A 19,062-nucleotide genomic window follows, 5' to 3' on the forward strand; every position below is an offset into this window, starting at 1 on the left:
ATTCTTCAACTGTCCTGATCTTCAGAGCTCCAAGTCTTCTGGCATGAATGAGAAGCCACGGAATTCCTCTTGCTGGCTGGTAGTTAGGACAGACGGTAATGGTGTTAAAGTAGGAGGAGCAGACGTAAATTCCTGTTCAAAGTATGATGTGTCCTCTGCCGATTTGATATCTGGAATATATGGTGGCTGCACCCTTAGATGCAGTATGTCATCAAAGTTGATATTATGGAAAAATGGTTCTTCCATGACCTCCAAGGCATCGCGAGGACCGCCGCCAAGACGGCTTTGAGGATCCTTCGTCAATAACCCTTGGAATATTTGCACAATGTCACCTGCCATATCGATCGGGTAAAGAGGCTCATCTGTCAGAATAGCATTAAAAACTTCATCTTCATCATCTCCAGAGAATGGGGATTGACAAAGCAACATTTGATATAGTAATACACCAAATGCCCACCAATCAACCGCCCTGGTGTATTCTTGATCTTTCAAAATTTCTGGCGCCATGAATTCTGGAGTACCACAGAATGTCGATGTCTTATTTCCGTACCACATTTCATCTTTACATAACCCATAATCGGCTATCTTTATATGGCCCTGTGGTGTTAACAAAATATTTTCTAATTTCAGATCACGGTAAATAACACCATTGTCATGGAAGTACTTCAATGCTAACAGAACTTCAGCAGCATAAAACTTGGCTCTCCTTACAGATAATCTTTGGTTTTGTACGTGCCACATCAAATCACCCCCACCAATAAATTCCATGGCAAAATAAATACGATTTTCCGTTTGGAAAGAACAATATAAGTTGGTCAAAAAAGGGTGTTTAGTCTTTGTAGCCAACAATAAAACTTTCTTCTCTGCTCTAGCACTTTCTATATCATGATTTTGAATTATGTTGTCCTTCTTCAAAACCTTGATAGCACATAAGCGGCCTGTATTTTTGGATTTTGAGAGAATAACCTTACCGAAGTTACCTTTACCTAAAACCTTCAGTAAAATAAAGTTATCCAAAGAAACCTTTCTACGTTTACTGCTCTTCTTTTTATGTTTAATCGCCGTCTTTTGTAAGTATACCTCCTCTTCGTTAGGAAGGGGAGTGTCCTTATGCGGTGAGGTTGTTACTTTCTCGATGGCTTCTTGAACGAGGTTTTGCTGTTCCATTTGGAAAGTCCGCTCATTCATATCACGGAATGGATTAGAATGGGTGGTCTCTACTGTGACATTACCAGCCTCGTAACCATCTGGAACGAGCAGCTCTTCGTACTCTTCGCGAGTTTCTAAAGAAATTTTACCACGATACTTCAATTCCCTTTCTAAATTTTCTTCAGCATATTGCTGAATTTGCTTCCTTTCATTTTCCAGTTCAATTTCCATTTCGTTACGTTGCTTCTCCCATAATCTAGATTTCTCGTTATACAGGTTTTGTTTATATTCTTCGTCATCATGACCCAACTCAGAAACCATTGTATTTGGTTCACCATCATTTATAGATGGATCTAATGTTCTAGTAAATGCCGAAGACTGGTCTGACCCTTCATTATTTTGTGCATTATTGGTAAAATTCAGATATGCCTCATTTTCACCTATATAATCATTCAATCTATCAGTTGCACCAACCCTATTTTGAGGTTTGTCGTCGGGGCGAGATTGTTCTTGCTTTGAAATGAAATTCAAAGGAGTCTCGCTGAATTCTGATGTAATATGTTGGTCTTCCTTTTCATTCCCTTCCAAGAAGACAGAATGACGTGACTCATTAACAGATTTGTTAGGAGAGGCGTTCAGACCCTTTGCATGAGTTGATGCGGTGCGTGATGATGGTGGTAATCTCCTTTTTTGCTCTTGAGTACGTTTAGCGTCTTGAATAGTCTTGAGAATTCTGTTAGCCATTTCCATAGACATACCGCAGAAATCGGGTACCAAATGAGCACATTGAGCATGACACATGATGCCACATTCGCTACATTTACGAACCTTCTGCTTACCCCATGGCAAGATATAACCACAGTGACAGCACCATTTAGTACCACGGTTTGATGAAGGTTCGAATCTATGAGGAATGCGGTGATTCAATTTTGCCTCGTTAGGATCGACGTCATTCGAAGTTTTGGCAATGCATTTTGTTACAACATTAGTGTAACATTTTTTATGACATAAGAACTTACAATCTTGACACTGGAAGCCGGAATATCTAAGGAAATCACCACAGTAGGCACAACACATAATATTGTAAAAAGACTTTTGCACGAAATGATGCCCATGTTGTTCAAATATTTCTTCTTTCCTATTTATGATGGCACCATGACGATGTAACCCACCCATAACGTGCTTTCTTTGAGGCTGAGATGTCTTGTAAAACCCTAAATTCAACAAAATTTGACCAGCTGGCTCAAGAACGAACCATTGGCTTGTCGTAATTTGATTACCCATATTTGCCTGAGTAGCTGGATCTGTAATTCCAGAAGTTTCTGCAGTAAACATTCTATTATCATTATTTAAGTGATCATGTGAACTTCGCGCACTTTCCGTGCTGACAATATTAGATGCACTCACCCACCTTTGTTCGCCGTTTGTTTGACTAGCTTTTTTCTTACGGATCTCTTCGACAATGTCAGACAATAACAGCCACATAATAGCAACTGGAGTTACAACGTCATTCACTTTATCATAGACGGTAATCTCAACCTCATTACCTTTGCTGACCTGTATCTGAAATTCGTCGTTCCATCTATCATTTCTCGAAAGTTTACTTTGAGCTTTTATGGTGTCATCGATTTTAAATGTGATAAAGGTTTCTGGAGATTTAGCAAACATTGGGGATTGAATATGGTCCACATCCCTTATAGCTGTAATTCCTATATTAAGTACCCCAGTTAACGGTTTCCTTCTGAATTTTGGCTGAGCGTGATTAAGGAATTCCTGATCGTGATGCTTGTATTGATCCAAATCGACATTGATTGCCTGATATTTTTTTAAAGCCCTCTTTAACATTATAATCCTGTGTTTTGACTCAAAAGCGCCACCTTGTGCCGCAGAACTACTACGTGCATCTCCATCGATCTGGTATAGCTTCGTCAATTTTGCATTAGCTTCCTGATATTGTTTTTCTACCTGAAGCTTAAACTCCAGTTGTTGTAACATGTACTGAATCCTTTGTGATAAAGATGGACAATCGTACTTAACTAAATCTAGACGTGAAAACATATGCTCATTTGGAGAAATAGTCGATAAATAGCCGTATTCTTTCGGCTTGTCCTTCGGAATTTCATCATTAGGTTGATCACTTACACGCAGTTTTCTTAAAGTCTCATGTAAATATTCAATATTCTGACGTGCCTCTCTGATATTTGTATTACATTTTTGAATAACCATGGAATTATCAGTCTTTTTCTTAAGATTTGTAGCACCTTGAATGATATTTTGTTCCACGGCTATTTTTCTATTAATATCTTCTTCTAAATGAGATAACATACTGGATAATGATTTGATATTTAGCAAACAAAGAAGCAAAACACTTTAGAAGACTTGACTTGATATATAGGCTCGAAGAAGTCTAACAATTATTGACTCTTTCTTCGTTTTTCACTGAATTTCTTCCAAAATGGTTATAAAAAATATAAAACAAAGAACTCGAGAATGGGAGTGTACCTATAGACTGCCCTATTTTCCAAAGTATTGTTTAGTTTGAATATTGACCAACACGATTCTCTTAAGATAAAAACTTGGATTGGAATCTATTAATATCCTTATGACGGGACTAAATCAATAAAGCACTACATGTCATGTATATATTTCCATTTTTTTTTTCTTCAAAATTGATCTGAATTTCTATTTCAGCGTTGTCAATATTTCTCGGCACATGACGGGGTAAATTAATGATTAATGCATTATTATATATATATATAGTTCATCTATATAAGATCGATTATGAAGACATATTGGCTGGTTCTACCGATTATTTCCTGTTGCATTGACAACGGCATCCTGGTGTTGGGCAAATACTATGTTTAGCGAACCATTCATCGGCATGTCCTGCATGCATACCATGATTGCAGGTCAAACAAAAGCTAAACCACTCATTCAGCCTCAATATTCTTCTCGCGATGGTGGATTCGCATTCTTCCTTTAACTGAGGACTTATGCCTGTCACAGCCATATTATCTTCTATCAGTCTCAGTTCTTCATCAGTTTGGACACCATTGATTATGAAGGGCAAATTAGAGGTTCCCAATGGCATTAGACAAATGGCGCACCGTGGATATGGAGTCCCACAATGTGGACATGCATATCTGTGCTGCACTTTTTCCTCTATGCCACCTGAATTTAATCTTTTCTGATTAGTAGCATTTAAATTCTGATTACTTCCGGAAGCTGCTATTGGGCTGTTAATGTTTTTCTTACAGTTTATACATTGCACATAAAGTTGTCTGGACTTGACTTTAATAGTCTTTTCACCAGTACTATTTATGGAGAGCTTTGTTCTCAAAATATCAAATTTTGCTCTCATTGAAAACAATTTCCAAGAATTTAGCATTGTTCTGTACGTCGCAACCCATTCCTCGACTCTTTGGTCCTGGAAATATCTGGGGCAACCAAATGATGAAATCAATGCTGCAGTTTGTACATCACTAGTCTTATGTACGTATGATTGTAATAAATTAATTCCACTAGGCGTAATACCCGTCAAAATCATTCCTTCTAATTCCCCATTGGCTATAACAGTAGAAGACGTTCTTTCTAAGAATCGAGTCAGATCCACGTCATTCAAAAACCTCAAAGCGACACCAAGCCTCTCTCTTAAAGAAATTGCTGGCTCATATAAAATATCCCACCAATCATTATCAGCAATAAATGCAAAAATGACCCTCAAATAAGGATCTTCTAACTCTGATGACATCTTTCTACATTGTTGTCTCCATGCATTATTCCCAGGTTGATCTTTGTATGCCATATAACCTGCTATAGCTGTGGCAATTAATCGCAGTTTTTCCTTTTTGGCTGATCCTAGAATTTCAACCGCCTTTGGAATGTCACCAAAAAAAACTGCCCAGGCTGCTGCCTTTTCATAGTGACCATTCTTGATAATTAAATTATATTTCTCTTCGTAGTCAGTAGGTGATAAATCCCAACCTGATATGATTAAACAAAGCCTTCTCTGAATAATTTTTGGTGAATCAGAAAACTTTGACATCAGATTTTTATGACTGGAGCCACCTTTATTTCTCTTCCTCAGTCGTATAATCTTTTCCATTTCTTTATTTAACTGTTTATCAGATAATATAGTGTCTTCCCTGTATCGGTTTTGATTTGAAAATCCGTTCAGCCCATTCCAAATGCCCAAGATACCTTCGTACCCTAGATCCAAGTCACCAGAAACCATAGTCCCGTCATCAACCGACGCTTTGGCAATCGCAATCCATCTCCATGTATTTCTGATGTACGTATTGTCTTGTAAAGCTTTTGACTTATCAATGGTTTCGACTGTGGTGATTGGGTCCAAACCATATCCCACTTTAGCTCTCATTCGCATAATCACACTAATATCTTTTTGTAAAAGTCTTTCTGGTTTCCAATATAGATTGAAGTCTGCATCTTCTTCTAAAAGATTGTGGGGATCCTCGTCTGCATCATAAAGAGGATCATTTTCACCATCATCACTATGATGAAGGTGATTATGATGCTCATCAGCATAGTCCTCATCAGAAGTGAGACTGCTGTCCATTCTCATGTCATTTGGGGTATAATCATCTACTGCAGCAAGATCTTCGAAGGACAAATTTTTTAATCCCGTTGTAACATTTTGTGGGTTTGATTTTTCTTGCTTTTGATTAACTTCAAACTCATCGATTATAGGAACTTCCGAATTTGTGAGAAGTAGTGAATTATTGTAATTAAAAACCGCTTTGGAATAACTTTCAATAACTGGCATTCTATATACTGTACCTGAATGTCTCATACAGATGAGACTTGTGGTATGCTTGCTTTTTGGAATATAATCAAATGTGGCCACTCTATCGAAAGTGGTAGTAATATCAAAGACTCTAGAAACAAAAAGGTTCTCATTCATGTTACCATAGTCATCAACATCAGTACAAGAGCCCAACCTCCATCTTTTGATAGTGTCTCCTCTATGAAGTGTAGCGAATTCCCCCTTGTGAATAGTCGACCAGCGAAAACATGAATTCATGTATTTTCTTGATGCAGCACCTGCTCCAACTAATTTTTCAAAAGTTAATAATGGTGTTGCAACACTCAAATCAGCACTTACTAGATGGCCCACTAATTTTCTTCTATCCCAAATTGCAAGTGTTCCATCATCTCCGTACGTACTAAATTGCCATTCATTGAAGGGATTCAATTTAATGTCATAAGAAAGCCTTGTAGGATGTTGATAAACAGGATTTTTCACTCTTAAATCAATTTCTTTCAAAAACTTTGTACTTGCGACAATGAGATTAATATCATTTAAGAATTTCAATGAAACGATTGATTCATTAACACAATATTCAAATGTCGTATTGACAATTTCTTCTCCTTGTTTCTGGTAATTAACGTCCCACACTTTTAAAGACGAGTCATGTCTTATTCTATCAAGTCCCATGGCAACCATTCCCACGTTGTTTATACCAATTGAATTAACACAACGTTGTTGTTTGGCTCTAACGCATAGTTCTTGCTCATTTTGGAAAATATCGAAAATTTTGACAAAACCTTCTCTTTCACCAATACCAACCATGCCAGGTACAGTCTCTGAATAATCTAGACACGTTATATTTACGAAATCCTTCATAGTTTGAGTTTTTTCAATGGATTCATCGGATTCAATTTGTGGATTAACTTTATAGTGTGTAACTTCATCTCTTGTAGGATTCACTGAGAGGTAATCCAACCGTTGTGGGTCTTGTGACCATGTGGTTACCTTTTTAATGAGACCCATGTCTATTCCACTCGGTGCTTTATACCTTTTATTGTGTATATTCAGATCTTGGTATATTTTCTTCAATTTAAAGATGGCCGTTTTAATGAAAAACCACTTTAAATTTTATAATGAGTGAAAGAATTGAAATATTATGAAGACTATATATATATGATGTTACGTATTCTATTTCCAAGATAGGGTTTCATGTATCAAATTCTAGAGTATGACTAGTTGGAGTTTCGTCATTGTTGTTAAACATTAGTTTGTCATCGGCTTGACCATGAAGAAAATGATCAAAGGCATAGTCATTACGAGCAAAAGTTCTTGTATCAATAATTCTGGTACCATCGGGGATATCATTAAAATTGGATTCCATTTTCACGAAAGTTTCGTGTTGTGAAGTACCACGTTCCAATTCATCAATTTTTTCATTTAACTTAGATCTTTTATCATCTTGGACAGTCATAACATTCAACAGGAACTGAATATATTCTACAGTTTTGTTCAGTATTATTCCTTTATTTGGTTTGACTTGTTTTCCACTTTCATTAAAACATAATAAAGTTGGTGGTACAAGGGATCCCAATTCTTTAATCTTTTGTTTTATTAGTTCTCTTCTCCTTCTTTCGACAGCATTATGGAAATCTCTCTTACGCCTTAATCTTTCTTCATTAGATAAAGATGATTTGGGGGCACTTGCACTTTCAATATTAGTTACTGATAGATGTCTTGATTTCGGAGTGTTGTTTTGACCTCTTAGAGAGCCTGATCGTAGTACTGAATTTGAAGGAGACATGAAGGATCCCATTGAAGGAGTTAATAGTTCTGAATTTAGACTGGAACTGATGGAAGATGAAATGTCGTCGAATGAAATTTCTGTATCATTTGGATGGAATAGAAGTTCTGGAGGCAAAGGTTCATTGAAGCTTTGTGACAGTAAACTTGATGCTTCTGTATTTATTTGATCGTATGATATTGATTTGGTATTGTGTGGTGGATTTGTGAAGCTTTCATTAGTGAACATATCATCTAAAAACGATGCCATTCCATTACCGGCAGTGGTAGTATTATTGTTATTATTGCTATTATTAGTACTATGCTGATGCTGCGGAGCAGAGCCGTAAGAGAGCCCATGTTCATTCATGTACGACAATTTTTCGTGTCTATTAGCAGGAATATCGTGACCATATGGAGATTCCATTTCATTTTTGACAGTGGTGCTTGAAAATGGAGCGAATTCAGTAGCAGCCAAGAATTCATTAGTTAAGACATTACTATGTCCTCCCATAGTTGTCATATGGCTGGATTCTGCAGAAAGTAGTTCCTCCAACAAACGTTGATTTTCGTCTTTTGCGTCATTGGAATTCATCTTAGGATATACTCAGTGTGCGTTACAGTAATCTCACAGAACCAGACAATTTAGAGTGGTGATAGAGGCAGGGCTATGTATCTGTGAGAATAGGAAGAATATTAATATGGGGGGGAGATGTTTACAATGGATTCCCTGGGTATCAGCAGCTGCTCGAAGGTCTGTTAGTTACACAGTTCACGCCCGTTTGAGTTTCTCACGTATTCTTATATATACGTATGGCTAATCTCTCAATGAGGGTGATGGACGGGAAAAAAAACAGTTGCGAACTTACCGTGGATTGCCGAAGAAGAGTCATAGGCTGGCAGACAGACAACGTTCAGTGCAATTTTGAGTGTTAGCAGAGCTGGTTGTGTTGATGGGTTTCCAGCAGCAGCAACAGCACTTTAAAGTAGAAGATGAGATCCAACTCTCTGCCACGAAGCCATTGATTGTGACGTTTGGAACCTTCCACCGTCAATGGAGGAGAGCCCCATGCTGTGAAAGGCCGTGCACAGCGACCCCCGCGGTAAGGAAAACTAGAAGAACCACTCAGTGAGATATCTAATAAGGTGGTGTGGGTAGTGTTTTGTGGTGAGCATAGCTAAGAGTGTGGAACACTATCGCAATGGCTGACTCGAACGACTCACAGATCAACCAGTTGAGAGAGTCTCTCAACAGATGGAGCACGAACAGAACCCAGGAACCACAATCCATCAATGAAAGTGCAAAGACAATGTTTGCATCCTGGGCGGATTCCATAAACGAAAGAGCCTCAGACATATACCAAAGATTGCCAATGACGAGACAAGACCTAGTAGAAGATGCCGAACCTTCATGGTTCACTCTCTCCAGATCTGAAAGATTGTTACTCTTCATATGTTTCATTCTGGGTTCGGCAGCATGTTTCACTCTTTGTGTCTTCTTATTCCCAGTGCTGGCTATAAACCCAAGAAAATTCGCATTACTATGGACAATGGGTTCGCTTCTATTCGTACTTGCATTTGGTGTCATGATGGGCCCAGTGGCTTATATCAAACATCTAACCTCCAAGGAACGAGTCCCCTTCACACTATTTTTCTTCTTTAGTTGCCTATTAACAATCTATTTCGCTGCATTTGCCAAGAGTACAGTACTTACTATCATATCTGCCGTATTGGAACTTATCGCTGTATTATACTATGCGGTGTCGTATTTCCCCATGGGTGCCGCGGGTCTAAGAATCATTAGTACAGTCGGTGTCAATACCGCCAGAGGTGTATTAAGAATATAGATATGTACATATTTTTCGTTACATAGTTGGTAAAAAAAACAACTAAATATTGTCGTTATGTCCTCTATTTCTAATTTGATATTGTATTGTATGCAGGCGGTTCTGAAGAAACATCGTCACTTTCTCCTTCTTCTCCTTCTTCTCTACTGGGATTCAACGAATATCCTTTCTTAAATAGTCCATGCGACGGTTCATGTTCAGATAATACTCTATCCAAATTATTGTACAATGCGTTATTTCTTGGTTCACCAGGTTCATCCTCTTCGACTTGGGTCCTCATAGTCGACGTCACCGAATTTCTTATTCCATTTGCCACTTCTGGTAAATCAGAATACATCGTTGCACTGACAGAGGTAGCTCTCGATAAATTTAGTTGTTGTATCGACAATGAATCCGGATCATATGACGCTACTAAGGTGGGCGACCCAATAGGCGACGCAGGAACTGACATGGCCTCCTCAAAAGTGGGCGGTGGTGTCATCATATCAATTTGCCCATGATGTGGATTTGTACTAGTTGTACTGTTGATTGCCATATTGTACGTTGGTAATTCCATATTACCACTATTACATAATTCAGAAACCAGGAAAATCGGCGTGTCAATCAATACTTCATAATGTCTTAATTTTGACGACCCCTCTGAATCCGGCTTACTTATCCTTAACATTATTTCCAGCTTATGGCTCGCGTGAATGTTACTAAAATGAAGACTGTCAAAATAGAGTCCTCTTCTTGCATTCTTTAATTTTGTGAAAAATTTCACAGGTATACCTGAATTAGTCTTAATTTTGGTCTCTTTAACACCAGGTGGATAATGTGGTACGTTAGAATTTCTTCTACCGCTCTCAGAATATCCATTTTTAACAGAATTTATTCCATTAGATAATAACCCAATTACCCCGGATTTACGACGTTGTGTCGATTTATCATTGACGGCATTTAAAGTGGATAAAGCTGAAGGATTTGTTATCGATGTATAAAAATCAATACCATAAGGTGGCACCATTTTGGCTGCTTTCCTATCCAATTCCTCATATTTGGGAAAGAATAAACTTGTCTCAAATGTTACAGGTTCTGTTATATCAATAGAATCCCTTTCTTCACTAGCTAAACTATAGGAAATTAAATTATCATTATTCGTATTGCCAACAATGATTTCTTTCAATGCCTTGGAACCTTTCTCTTTGGTTCTTATTTCTAATAAGTTCAAGCAACGTTCTTTACGTTTCTTTGCATTAAATTCCAAGTAGTAAGGATTATATGGATCCTTGGAAACAAAATCAATCTCTTCATATTCGTATTCATAATTTTTACTCACTAAAGTCACCTTTTCAGTAATGCTTACCCTAACTCTCTTGATACATATGTTCTTCATTAAGGGAGCTAGCTTAATCTTGATGGGAACGTAGTTATTCAGAGAAACGTACTTTTGTGCAAATGATATTTCGTAAGATAATGCATCTGTCCAAACTCTATTAATATAAATTGGTTTATTTGCAGTCGATATTGAAATAGGAGGCGGTGTTCGAACAATGTTGATTGGATGTTCTAGGAAGATCATATTATGTGGTTTTAATTTTGATAAATCTGTCACATCATTGTTCTTAGTTGGCGAAAGGTGTAAATGCTTCGTAACCTTTTTCAGAAAGGATTTATTACCTAGTTCATCAGTTAAACTTAATCTTCTGATATGACTCTTATCAGATAGAGAGTCTTCCGCTTCTGTCTTAACCAAAGAACTTGTCGAGAGATTCTTTTCGTTATTCTCAAATTGATTATTGTTATTTCCTGCAATAATAGTACCTATTTTCAATTTATAAATCACTCTGGCAGAGGGAAAATAAATGGATTCAGGAATTGCGTTTGGAAAAATTATGGGGATGATAAAAATATAAACACCCGGTTTCATACTGTTTGATTCACTCTTATTGATTTTATTGAAGAGAAGTTCTTTCGTTTTAGTATTATCTATGTACTCTCTCTCTTCAACTGGTAAATTCTTAAATAATCTTCCTTCTATGTTATTTCTATTATTTTCTATGATATGCCTGTCAGTCACATTGACATTCGATGGAATATAAAGATTATAATTTTCACTATTTAATGACCAGGACATCGAACCTGCATTATAAAATTCTTCTGTGAAATCTTTGGTTGGAGGGACACCATTACTCCAAAAGACTCTAACTTTTGAACTTAATTCAACTTTAATTTCAGAGAAAGTAGTTGTCTGTTGTAATGATAGAATGACTGCAACGGTATAGGGAACCATTGTATTATTATCAACTTCAAATGACTCATCATTCGTTTCATCTTGTGTCGCTATATCCAGTGCAGAGGAACGAATGGAACTATCAATATGTGTTTCGAGGCTTCTTCGAGCTGTGCTGTTGTTATTATTGTTATTATTATTATTATTATTATTATTAGTAGTAGTAGTAGTATTATTATTATTATTATTACTGTTTGAACCTTCGTCATTATCATCATTCAGGAGATCGGTTTCGAGATTATTATCCCCCTCGGTTAACCCATTCAATCTCATCAAATATTCATCATCATTCAATGATGAAGTTGGTAGAAAGATACTGTCACCTGTCGTTGCAACCATAATCTTATTCCCATTCTGTTTGTCATGAGATAAAGTCTTTGGATCCAAGAAACCTCTATCTTTCAAATATTGCCCCAAGAATTCCTCGCTGTCAAAGGCATTTTCTTCAGTGGGAGGCTCATCACTGAGATGACTAGAGTTATTCGTATTAGCCTCATTGTGCATAATTGGCGTAGTACTGTGTCGCCTCAATGAAGTATCAGCGTGAGGATGCTCTGCGGGCAGTGATACGTTAGTTGAATGACGCTGTAATTTAGTTGTTCCGTAATCTATACTCTTGTATCTCCTTAAGTTAGGAGGCTGGGACTCGTTCTCACTGGGACCTGATAGTAATTGTGCTAGCGTACTTCTTATTGTGGAGGTACCTCTTCTGTTGGTATGACTATTCAGGGCGCTCTTTGGTATTTTCTTTGATTGTTGTCTGGTAATACTTGAACCACTGTTGCTGTTACCGGCGGAACTCATCTGTGGAAAGGGAGGTTATATGTTGAGGATTGCTGACTGTGTATGTATATATATATATATATATATATGTATGTATGACACACTGGGGATTCGAGTTACTCATAAATACTTAAATAATACATGCTGCTATCCTGAGAAAAAAGCATCAATTGTATCGGAGTCCTCTGTGTGTCTGGGTGTGTTATTTGTATAAATTCGTTACAAACAAATGAAATTAGCCCATCTGACTGGTTGTGTACAGTGTGAACAAGTGTAACTAACAATAACTACCGTTAATGTCTGTTTGAGAATGTATGACTATGAGGGCTACCAAAGATGATCGAGCAGCATATATATACACATATAATATACATAAATTAAAAATTACGCCATGGAGAGAAGCTTCTCGCGGAAAATTCGAAAATAGAAAAAAAAAAGTATTTCCCCCATTCGAACCCCGTCTGGTGCTATTTTTTGGGGAAAACATGCCATTTTCTTCTTTTTACCCGGCGGTTAAAATCCAACCAATGACAATTTTTTCTTTTAGCAAAATTAATCTCTCAAGCAATTGAACCGCTGAAAAAAATTATAACTACTACTAACGGGAAAGGGAAGGGGGGTCTATCTCGATCTGAAGTTTAGAATTCTTCTATTTATAAAGACAGACAATTTATAACAGTTAGTTTCTCAATTTCACTCGAGCATTCCTAATTCAATTGTTGGATCTGATTAATTGAAAGTTCTTAATCGAGATATTTGGGTTCTTTCTGTACTATAAAAATAATTATATATTCAAGGGAAAATTAAAAAAAAAAAAGTAAAAGAATCAGAAGATGTTATCTAGAGCCATTGCAATTCGCTCCATTTCAAAGACACTACTGAGGTCTTCATACCCTGCATGGTCCTCTTCTTTACAAAGATTTGCGTCTTCTCAAACTGCAAAAGCTCAACCTACCGAAGTATCATCAATATTGGAGGAAAGAATTAAAGGTATCTCAAATAAAGCTGATTTAAATGAAACAGGAAGAGTTCTTGCCGTAGGTGATGGTATTGCTAGAGTCTTTGGTCTCAACAATATTCAAGCTGAAGAATTGGTAGAATTCTCCTCCGGTGTTAAAGGTATGGCTTTAAATTTAGAAGCAAATCAAGTCGGTATCGTTCTTTTCGGTTCTGATAGATTAGTTAAAGAAGGTGAAATCGTTAAGAGAACTGGTAAAATTGTCGATGTCCCAGTTGGTCCAGCTTTATTAGGTAGAGTGGTTGATGCTTTAGGAAACCCCATCGACGGTAAAGGTCCAATAAAAACATCTGTACGTTCAAGAGCTCAAGTTAAAGCTCCTGGTATCTTACCTAGAAGATCTGTTTTCGAACCAGTTCAAACTGGATTGAAAGCTGTCGATGCTCTTGTACCAATTGGAAGAGGCCAAAGAGAATTGATCATTGGTGATCGTCAAACTGGTAAGACCGCCGTTGCTTTAGATACAATATTAAATCAAAAGAGATGGAATGATGGTAAAGATGAATCAAAAAAATTGTATTGTGTCTACGTAGCAGTGGGCCAAAAAAGATCTACTGTCGCACAACTAGTACAAACACTTGAACAACATGATGCTCTTAAATATTCCATCATCGTCGCTGCCACAGCATCTGAAGCTGCTCCTTTACAATATCTGGCTCCTTTCACTGCAGCTTCCATTGGTGAATGGTTCAGAGATAATGGTAAGCATGCTTTGATTGTTTACGATGATTTGTCAAAACAAGCTGTTGCATACCGTCAGTTGTCATTATTGTTAAGACGTCCCCCTGGCCGTGAAGCTTATCCAGGTGATGTTTTCTACTTACATTCAAGGTTGTTAGAAAGAGCCGCTAAGATGTCAGATAAACAAGGTGGTGGTTCATTAACTGCATTACCCATCATTGAAACACAAGGTGGTGATGTCTCTGCTTATATTCCAACTAACGTTATTTCCATCACTGATGGTCAAATCTTCTTAGAAACAGAATTATTTTACAAGGGTATTAGACCTGCCATCAATGTCGGTCTATCTGTTTCTCGTGTTGGTTCTGCTGCTCAAGTGAAAGCTTTAAAACAAGTCGCTGGTTCTTTGAAATTATTCTTGGCTCAATACAGAGAGGTTGCCGCTTTTGCACAATTTGGTTCTGATTTAGATGCTTCTACAAAACAAACTTTGGTTAGAGGTGAAAGACTGACTCAATTGTTGAAACAACCTCAATATGCCCCATTATCTGCTGAAGAACAAGTACCTCTAATTTATGCAGGTGTCAATGGCTACTTAGATTCAATCCCATTAGACAAAATCAGTGAATTTGAAACTTCTTTCTTGGCCTATTTGAAATCAAACCACGAAGATATATTGAGCAGCATTAGAGATAAAGGTGAACTACCCAAGAATTTATTGGAGTCATTGAAATCTGCAACCGAATCTTTCGTTGCTACATTTTGAAATTAAATAAAATAATTTTGTGAATAATAATAATAATAATAATAATAATACTAATAAAGAAAATAAAACGTAAATATGACAAGTCCCCAAAAAAATTCATCCAATTGTACATAAGCAAAATATATAGGTATACTATGGAAACTCTCAATTTCTCACATTCTTCTTAAAATATGATTATAAATGATTTTAATTAACAATTCTCAGTATACCTTGGCTCACCCAACATCAAAACTATTATTCTTGTCCCATTATTTATTTAATTCGTAGTGACATCTTTTTTTTTGTAGAGATGGCCTCTCGATGGATCAGCATCTTGTCGCGAAACGTAAACAGAAAAAAACAGATCAGGTAAAGAGAACTTAAAATTACAACTCATAACATCAAGGCTTGAAATAGTACCTGATATATTAGCAGAGAGAACAACTCGTGAGCAGCCATATACACCTCTCAATGGCTGCGAATGTCCGTTATAATGCCCTCGAGGCCGACGAAGAAAACGGTATGTTCACCAATCGGACTACTATGATGGCCAATTTGGAAGAATGGATTAAAATGGCTACAGATAATAAGATTAATTCAAGAAATAGTTGGAATTTTGCTTTAATCGATTATTTTTATGACTTGAATGTATTGAGAGATTCTGAAAATAATATTAATTTCCAAAAAGCTTCCGCTACTCTTGATGGTTGCGTTAAGATTTATTCATCCAGGGTTGATTCAGTGACGAGTGAGACTGGGAAATTGTTGAGTGGGTTGGCTCAGAGAAGAGAGGCCCAAAAGAAACAAAACCAGGAGGATAACGGCAAAGAAGGGGCAAAAAATGAGGATTCCAATTCGAATAGTCAGGATAAAGAAGCAAATGATGATTCTGTGGAGATTGACCCATTGACTGGCCTTCCAATTGGTAAAGATGTTGACGCACATACAAGAACAAGAGTGCATAACAGAATTCTAGAAACAACGCTAGTTGAATTTGACACCATTAAGCTGAAGGAATTGGATCAAGAATTAAGTATAGATCCTCTATTCAAGAGAGCTCTAGTTGATTTCGACGAAGGTGGTGCAAGAAGTTTTCTTTTGAATACCTTAAACATTGACAAGACTGCAAGGGTGGTGTTCGATGCCTCCGTAAGAGACAGTGCAAGGACAAAAGAAGATGAAAAAGAGCTACAGGAAGATTTGAATATTGATGAAACTAAACTCTCTGACATAGAAAGTGACAAAGAATCTGATTTGCCTAATATTCAATCATCTAAGATTCCCAACGAATCTCTCTCCAAAATTGAAGAAACTTCCATCAATGGCTTCTCTCTCGAGGATGAAATTTTAGCACTAGGTATGGATATGGTCAAATTTCAAGAAATATCAACTTGCGAAATCTCCCCATCTATACAACAGTTGAGAAATGTCGTTGAAGACATCAATAAAGCCAAATCCTTCATTGACAGTGTCAATAATAAATTTGATAATTTCTTGACAGAAGCCGAACTTCAAGAGGCAATGCCTGAAAACAATCTGAACGAGTATGATGGCGTTGCAGACGAATTTGATACTGGAATTCGACAGGAACTCGAATATTCACTACATCAAAATCAAGATGATGATGACGATGCTCTCGATAACGATGATGGTACAGTGTCCAAATCATTGGCAGCAAATCCAGATGATACAGATCAGTTTTCAACTAGTGCGGCGGATGGACTATTTGAAAAAGACCTTATAGCATATTTCGATGATAATTTTAGTAAAAACTGGCGTGGTAGAGAGCATTGGAAAGTTCGTAATTTTAAAAAGAGAAATCTAACGGAAGAAGCTAATTTCAAGAATACAGAGAGTAAAACAGATAATTCATCAGAAAGCACAACTGATCTAACCCAGGTAACTAAGCATGATGCTCAGCACTCGAAAAAGAAGAAAACAGGGCTTGAGATTGATTTTTTCAATTTGGATGATAATCTGGAAGCAAACGTCTTCGCCACTAGCAAAAAACCTAGTCAAATTGAAATGCCTCAAAGGCTGAGAACCAACGATCTACATTATCTGTTGCCTGACGACTTCCATTTTTCAGCAGACAAGATAACAACATTGTTTATCAAACCAAGACAGAAAATGAGTTTGTTCAAGAATCGTAAGAGACGCTATAAAAATACAATAGACTCTCACGCCAATATGTTAAATGGTGTACATACATCTGAAGCTGACGGCAACCTAGAAGTAAACAAAGGCCTACCAGAAATTGCAGACGAGCAATTTTGGGCAGATAATTACGAAAGGAAAGAACAAGAAAATAATGATACAAACGATGAAGATGTTAATATCAGAGAGGCAGAAATTTCAAATCCATTTGACGATGGTATTGATTTTAACCAAGCCTTTGATGATGCAAGCTTTCCGAATGACGACAACGCTGAATTGAACGAAAATTCTGGTGCTGTACCGAATGAAGAAGACAACAAGAAGTTTCATCTTGCTGATAATAAGGTCAATTACTCACGTGTGGCCAAAAAAGTTGATGTGAGGCGACTTAAGAATAATCTTTGGAAATCTATCAACTTGTTAGTAGAGAAAAATAAGGAAAACTTTCACGGACCTGAAAATGAGCAAGATGGTGTAGTAAAACCTTTAAACAACGTTATCGAGTTGAAATTCACGGACATTACAAACGAAATAAAAAATATCTATTCAAAAGAGACGCTAAGAGACATATCTACAAGTTTTTGCTTCATCTGTCTACTGCATTTAGCTAATGAATATGGTCTCCAGATTAGTAACGCAGACGACTATGAAAACCTTGTTGTCGAGTACTATATAAATGAGACTACGAGTTAGCATTTTACTAATATCCGCCTTTATATCCATATTATATATAACTTCAAATTCGATACCCTGTACTAAATGGCCTTTCACCTCTTGGCGTCAAGCGATGAGATTGGTATATGTCGTTTGACTTTGTTAGGCAATTTAAATCCGAGGGTCCGAGCCATCAAAAGTTCATACAACTTTGAAGGCTCTCTAAACGTTGAATATGAAAAACGATTTGTTTAGCAATAGGAGTGATTCATCCGGAAGAAACATAGCACTACTTTTGGCAAGGATATAGATAGGAACTGCACAAATAATGCCACCAATTTTCAAAATAGCAAACCGATTTGTATTGCTACCTACTTTGGGCTTCTCGTTAGGTTTCGTCACGTTTTTGAAGGCCTGGCCTGATGAGTCAACTGCTTTATCACTATCAGATCCGGTACATCCTCATTTTAGGACAGGAAGACAGTCCTTCTCATTACAACGTGAAGATATCTTAGAAAAAATTGCCAAACTTCCTTTGTACAAGCAATTAATCAACGATCCCAAGGTAACACACTCAGTACAAAGTGAGACAATTCCCCATAAACATATACCCTATCATGTGGGCCAGGGCCAGTTGTTTGGTCCTTCTAAGCTGGAAATCGATCCTCTTATTTTCCGTAATGAAGATGAAGGTACATTGGTAGTCTTCTATCATCTAGGAAAAGGACTAAGTAATGAGAATAAAAAGATACATAAGGGTATATTATCCTTATTATTGGATGAAGGTTTATGTTATTGTGGATTTCCTTTGCTACCAAGTAAAAGAGGTGTCACTGCAAGGCTAAATCTCAACTTCCATGAAGATATTCCCGAGGATTCTACGATAATTTTGAGAGCTAAAGTCAGTGAAATAAAGGGTAGAAAATGTGTTATAGACGGTACGTTAGAGTCTTTACCTTCTAAAAGCCTTTTCAGTTATTTTCTGGGGAAGCACGGTACGAGTGACACTATATACTGTTCGGCTCATTGCATTTTAGTAGAACCAAAATGGTTCAAGTACTTAAATAGATTTAATATATTCTAGTCGTAAACGAAAATAAGAACATTAAAAGGTGTTTAATTAATTGGGGCCATACTGTAGGCAGTGACATACGGAGTTGGCTTGAAAACACATTTCAACAAAAGTAAACGTAAAATTTTGCAATAAAA

General features: G+C 37.0%; 8 protein-coding genes across 8 annotated transcripts; 4 read left to right on the plus strand and 4 right to left on the minus strand.

Annotated features, from left to right (window-relative positions):
* Positions 1–21: 21 nt before the first annotated feature.
* On the minus strand, positions 22–3,474 carry PKC1 (protein kinase C; the record flags this gene model as incomplete). Its single annotated transcript, XM_003958227.1, has 1 exon — positions 22–3,474. The coding sequence occupies one exon, from the start codon at positions 3,472–3,474 to the stop codon at positions 22–24; it is 3,453 nt and encodes a 1,150-aa protein (XP_003958276.1).
* A 484-nt stretch (positions 3,475–3,958) lies between these two features.
* On the minus strand, positions 3,959–6,940 carry SEA4 (Sea4p; the record flags this gene model as incomplete). Its single annotated transcript, XM_003958228.1, has 1 exon — positions 3,959–6,940. The coding sequence occupies one exon, from the start codon at positions 6,938–6,940 to the stop codon at positions 3,959–3,961; it is 2,982 nt and encodes a 993-aa protein (XP_003958277.1).
* A 184-nt stretch (positions 6,941–7,124) lies between these two features.
* On the minus strand, positions 7,125–8,291 carry RTG3 (Rtg3p; the record flags this gene model as incomplete). Its single annotated transcript, XM_003958229.1, has 1 exon — positions 7,125–8,291. The coding sequence occupies one exon, from the start codon at positions 8,289–8,291 to the stop codon at positions 7,125–7,127; it is 1,167 nt and encodes a 388-aa protein (XP_003958278.1).
* A 607-nt stretch (positions 8,292–8,898) lies between these two features.
* Positions 8,899–9,543, plus strand: SFT2 (Sft2p; the record flags this gene model as incomplete). The annotated part of the gene is made up of 1 exon (XM_003958230.1): positions 8,899–9,543. One exon carries the CDS (start codon positions 8,899–8,901, stop codon positions 9,541–9,543), a length of 645 nt encoding a protein of 214 aa, XP_003958279.1.
* A 70-nt stretch (positions 9,544–9,613) lies between these two features.
* Positions 9,614–12,619, minus strand: ECM21 (Ecm21p; the record flags this gene model as incomplete). Its single annotated transcript, XM_003958231.1, has 1 exon — positions 9,614–12,619. One exon carries the CDS (start codon positions 12,617–12,619, stop codon positions 9,614–9,616), a length of 3,006 nt encoding a protein of 1,001 aa, XP_003958280.1.
* Positions 12,620–13,431: 812 nt separating this feature from the next.
* Positions 13,432–15,063, plus strand: ATP1 (F1F0 ATP synthase subunit alpha; the record flags this gene model as incomplete). Its single annotated transcript, XM_003958232.1, has 1 exon — positions 13,432–15,063. The coding sequence occupies one exon, from the start codon at positions 13,432–13,434 to the stop codon at positions 15,061–15,063; it is 1,632 nt and encodes a 543-aa protein (XP_003958281.1).
* A 450-nt stretch (positions 15,064–15,513) lies between these two features.
* BRN1 (condensin subunit BRN1) lies at positions 15,514–17,892 on the plus strand (the record flags this gene model as incomplete). Its single annotated transcript, XM_003958233.1, has 1 exon — positions 15,514–17,892. The coding sequence occupies one exon, from the start codon at positions 15,514–15,516 to the stop codon at positions 17,890–17,892; it is 2,379 nt and encodes a 792-aa protein (XP_003958282.1).
* A 289-nt stretch (positions 17,893–18,181) lies between these two features.
* On the plus strand, positions 18,182–18,937 carry MRX3 (Mrx3p; the record flags this gene model as incomplete). The annotated part of the gene is made up of 1 exon (XM_003958234.1): positions 18,182–18,937. One exon carries the CDS (start codon positions 18,182–18,184, stop codon positions 18,935–18,937), a length of 756 nt encoding a protein of 251 aa, XP_003958283.1.
* Between the last annotated feature and the right edge of the window lie 125 nt (positions 18,938–19,062).

This window comes from Kazachstania africana, chromosome 7, assembly GCF_000304475.1.
Source record: "Kazachstania africana CBS 2517 chromosome 7, complete genome".
In the NCBI taxonomy this organism is placed as follows: domain Eukaryota; kingdom Fungi; phylum Ascomycota; class Saccharomycetes; order Saccharomycetales; family Saccharomycetaceae; genus Kazachstania; species Kazachstania africana.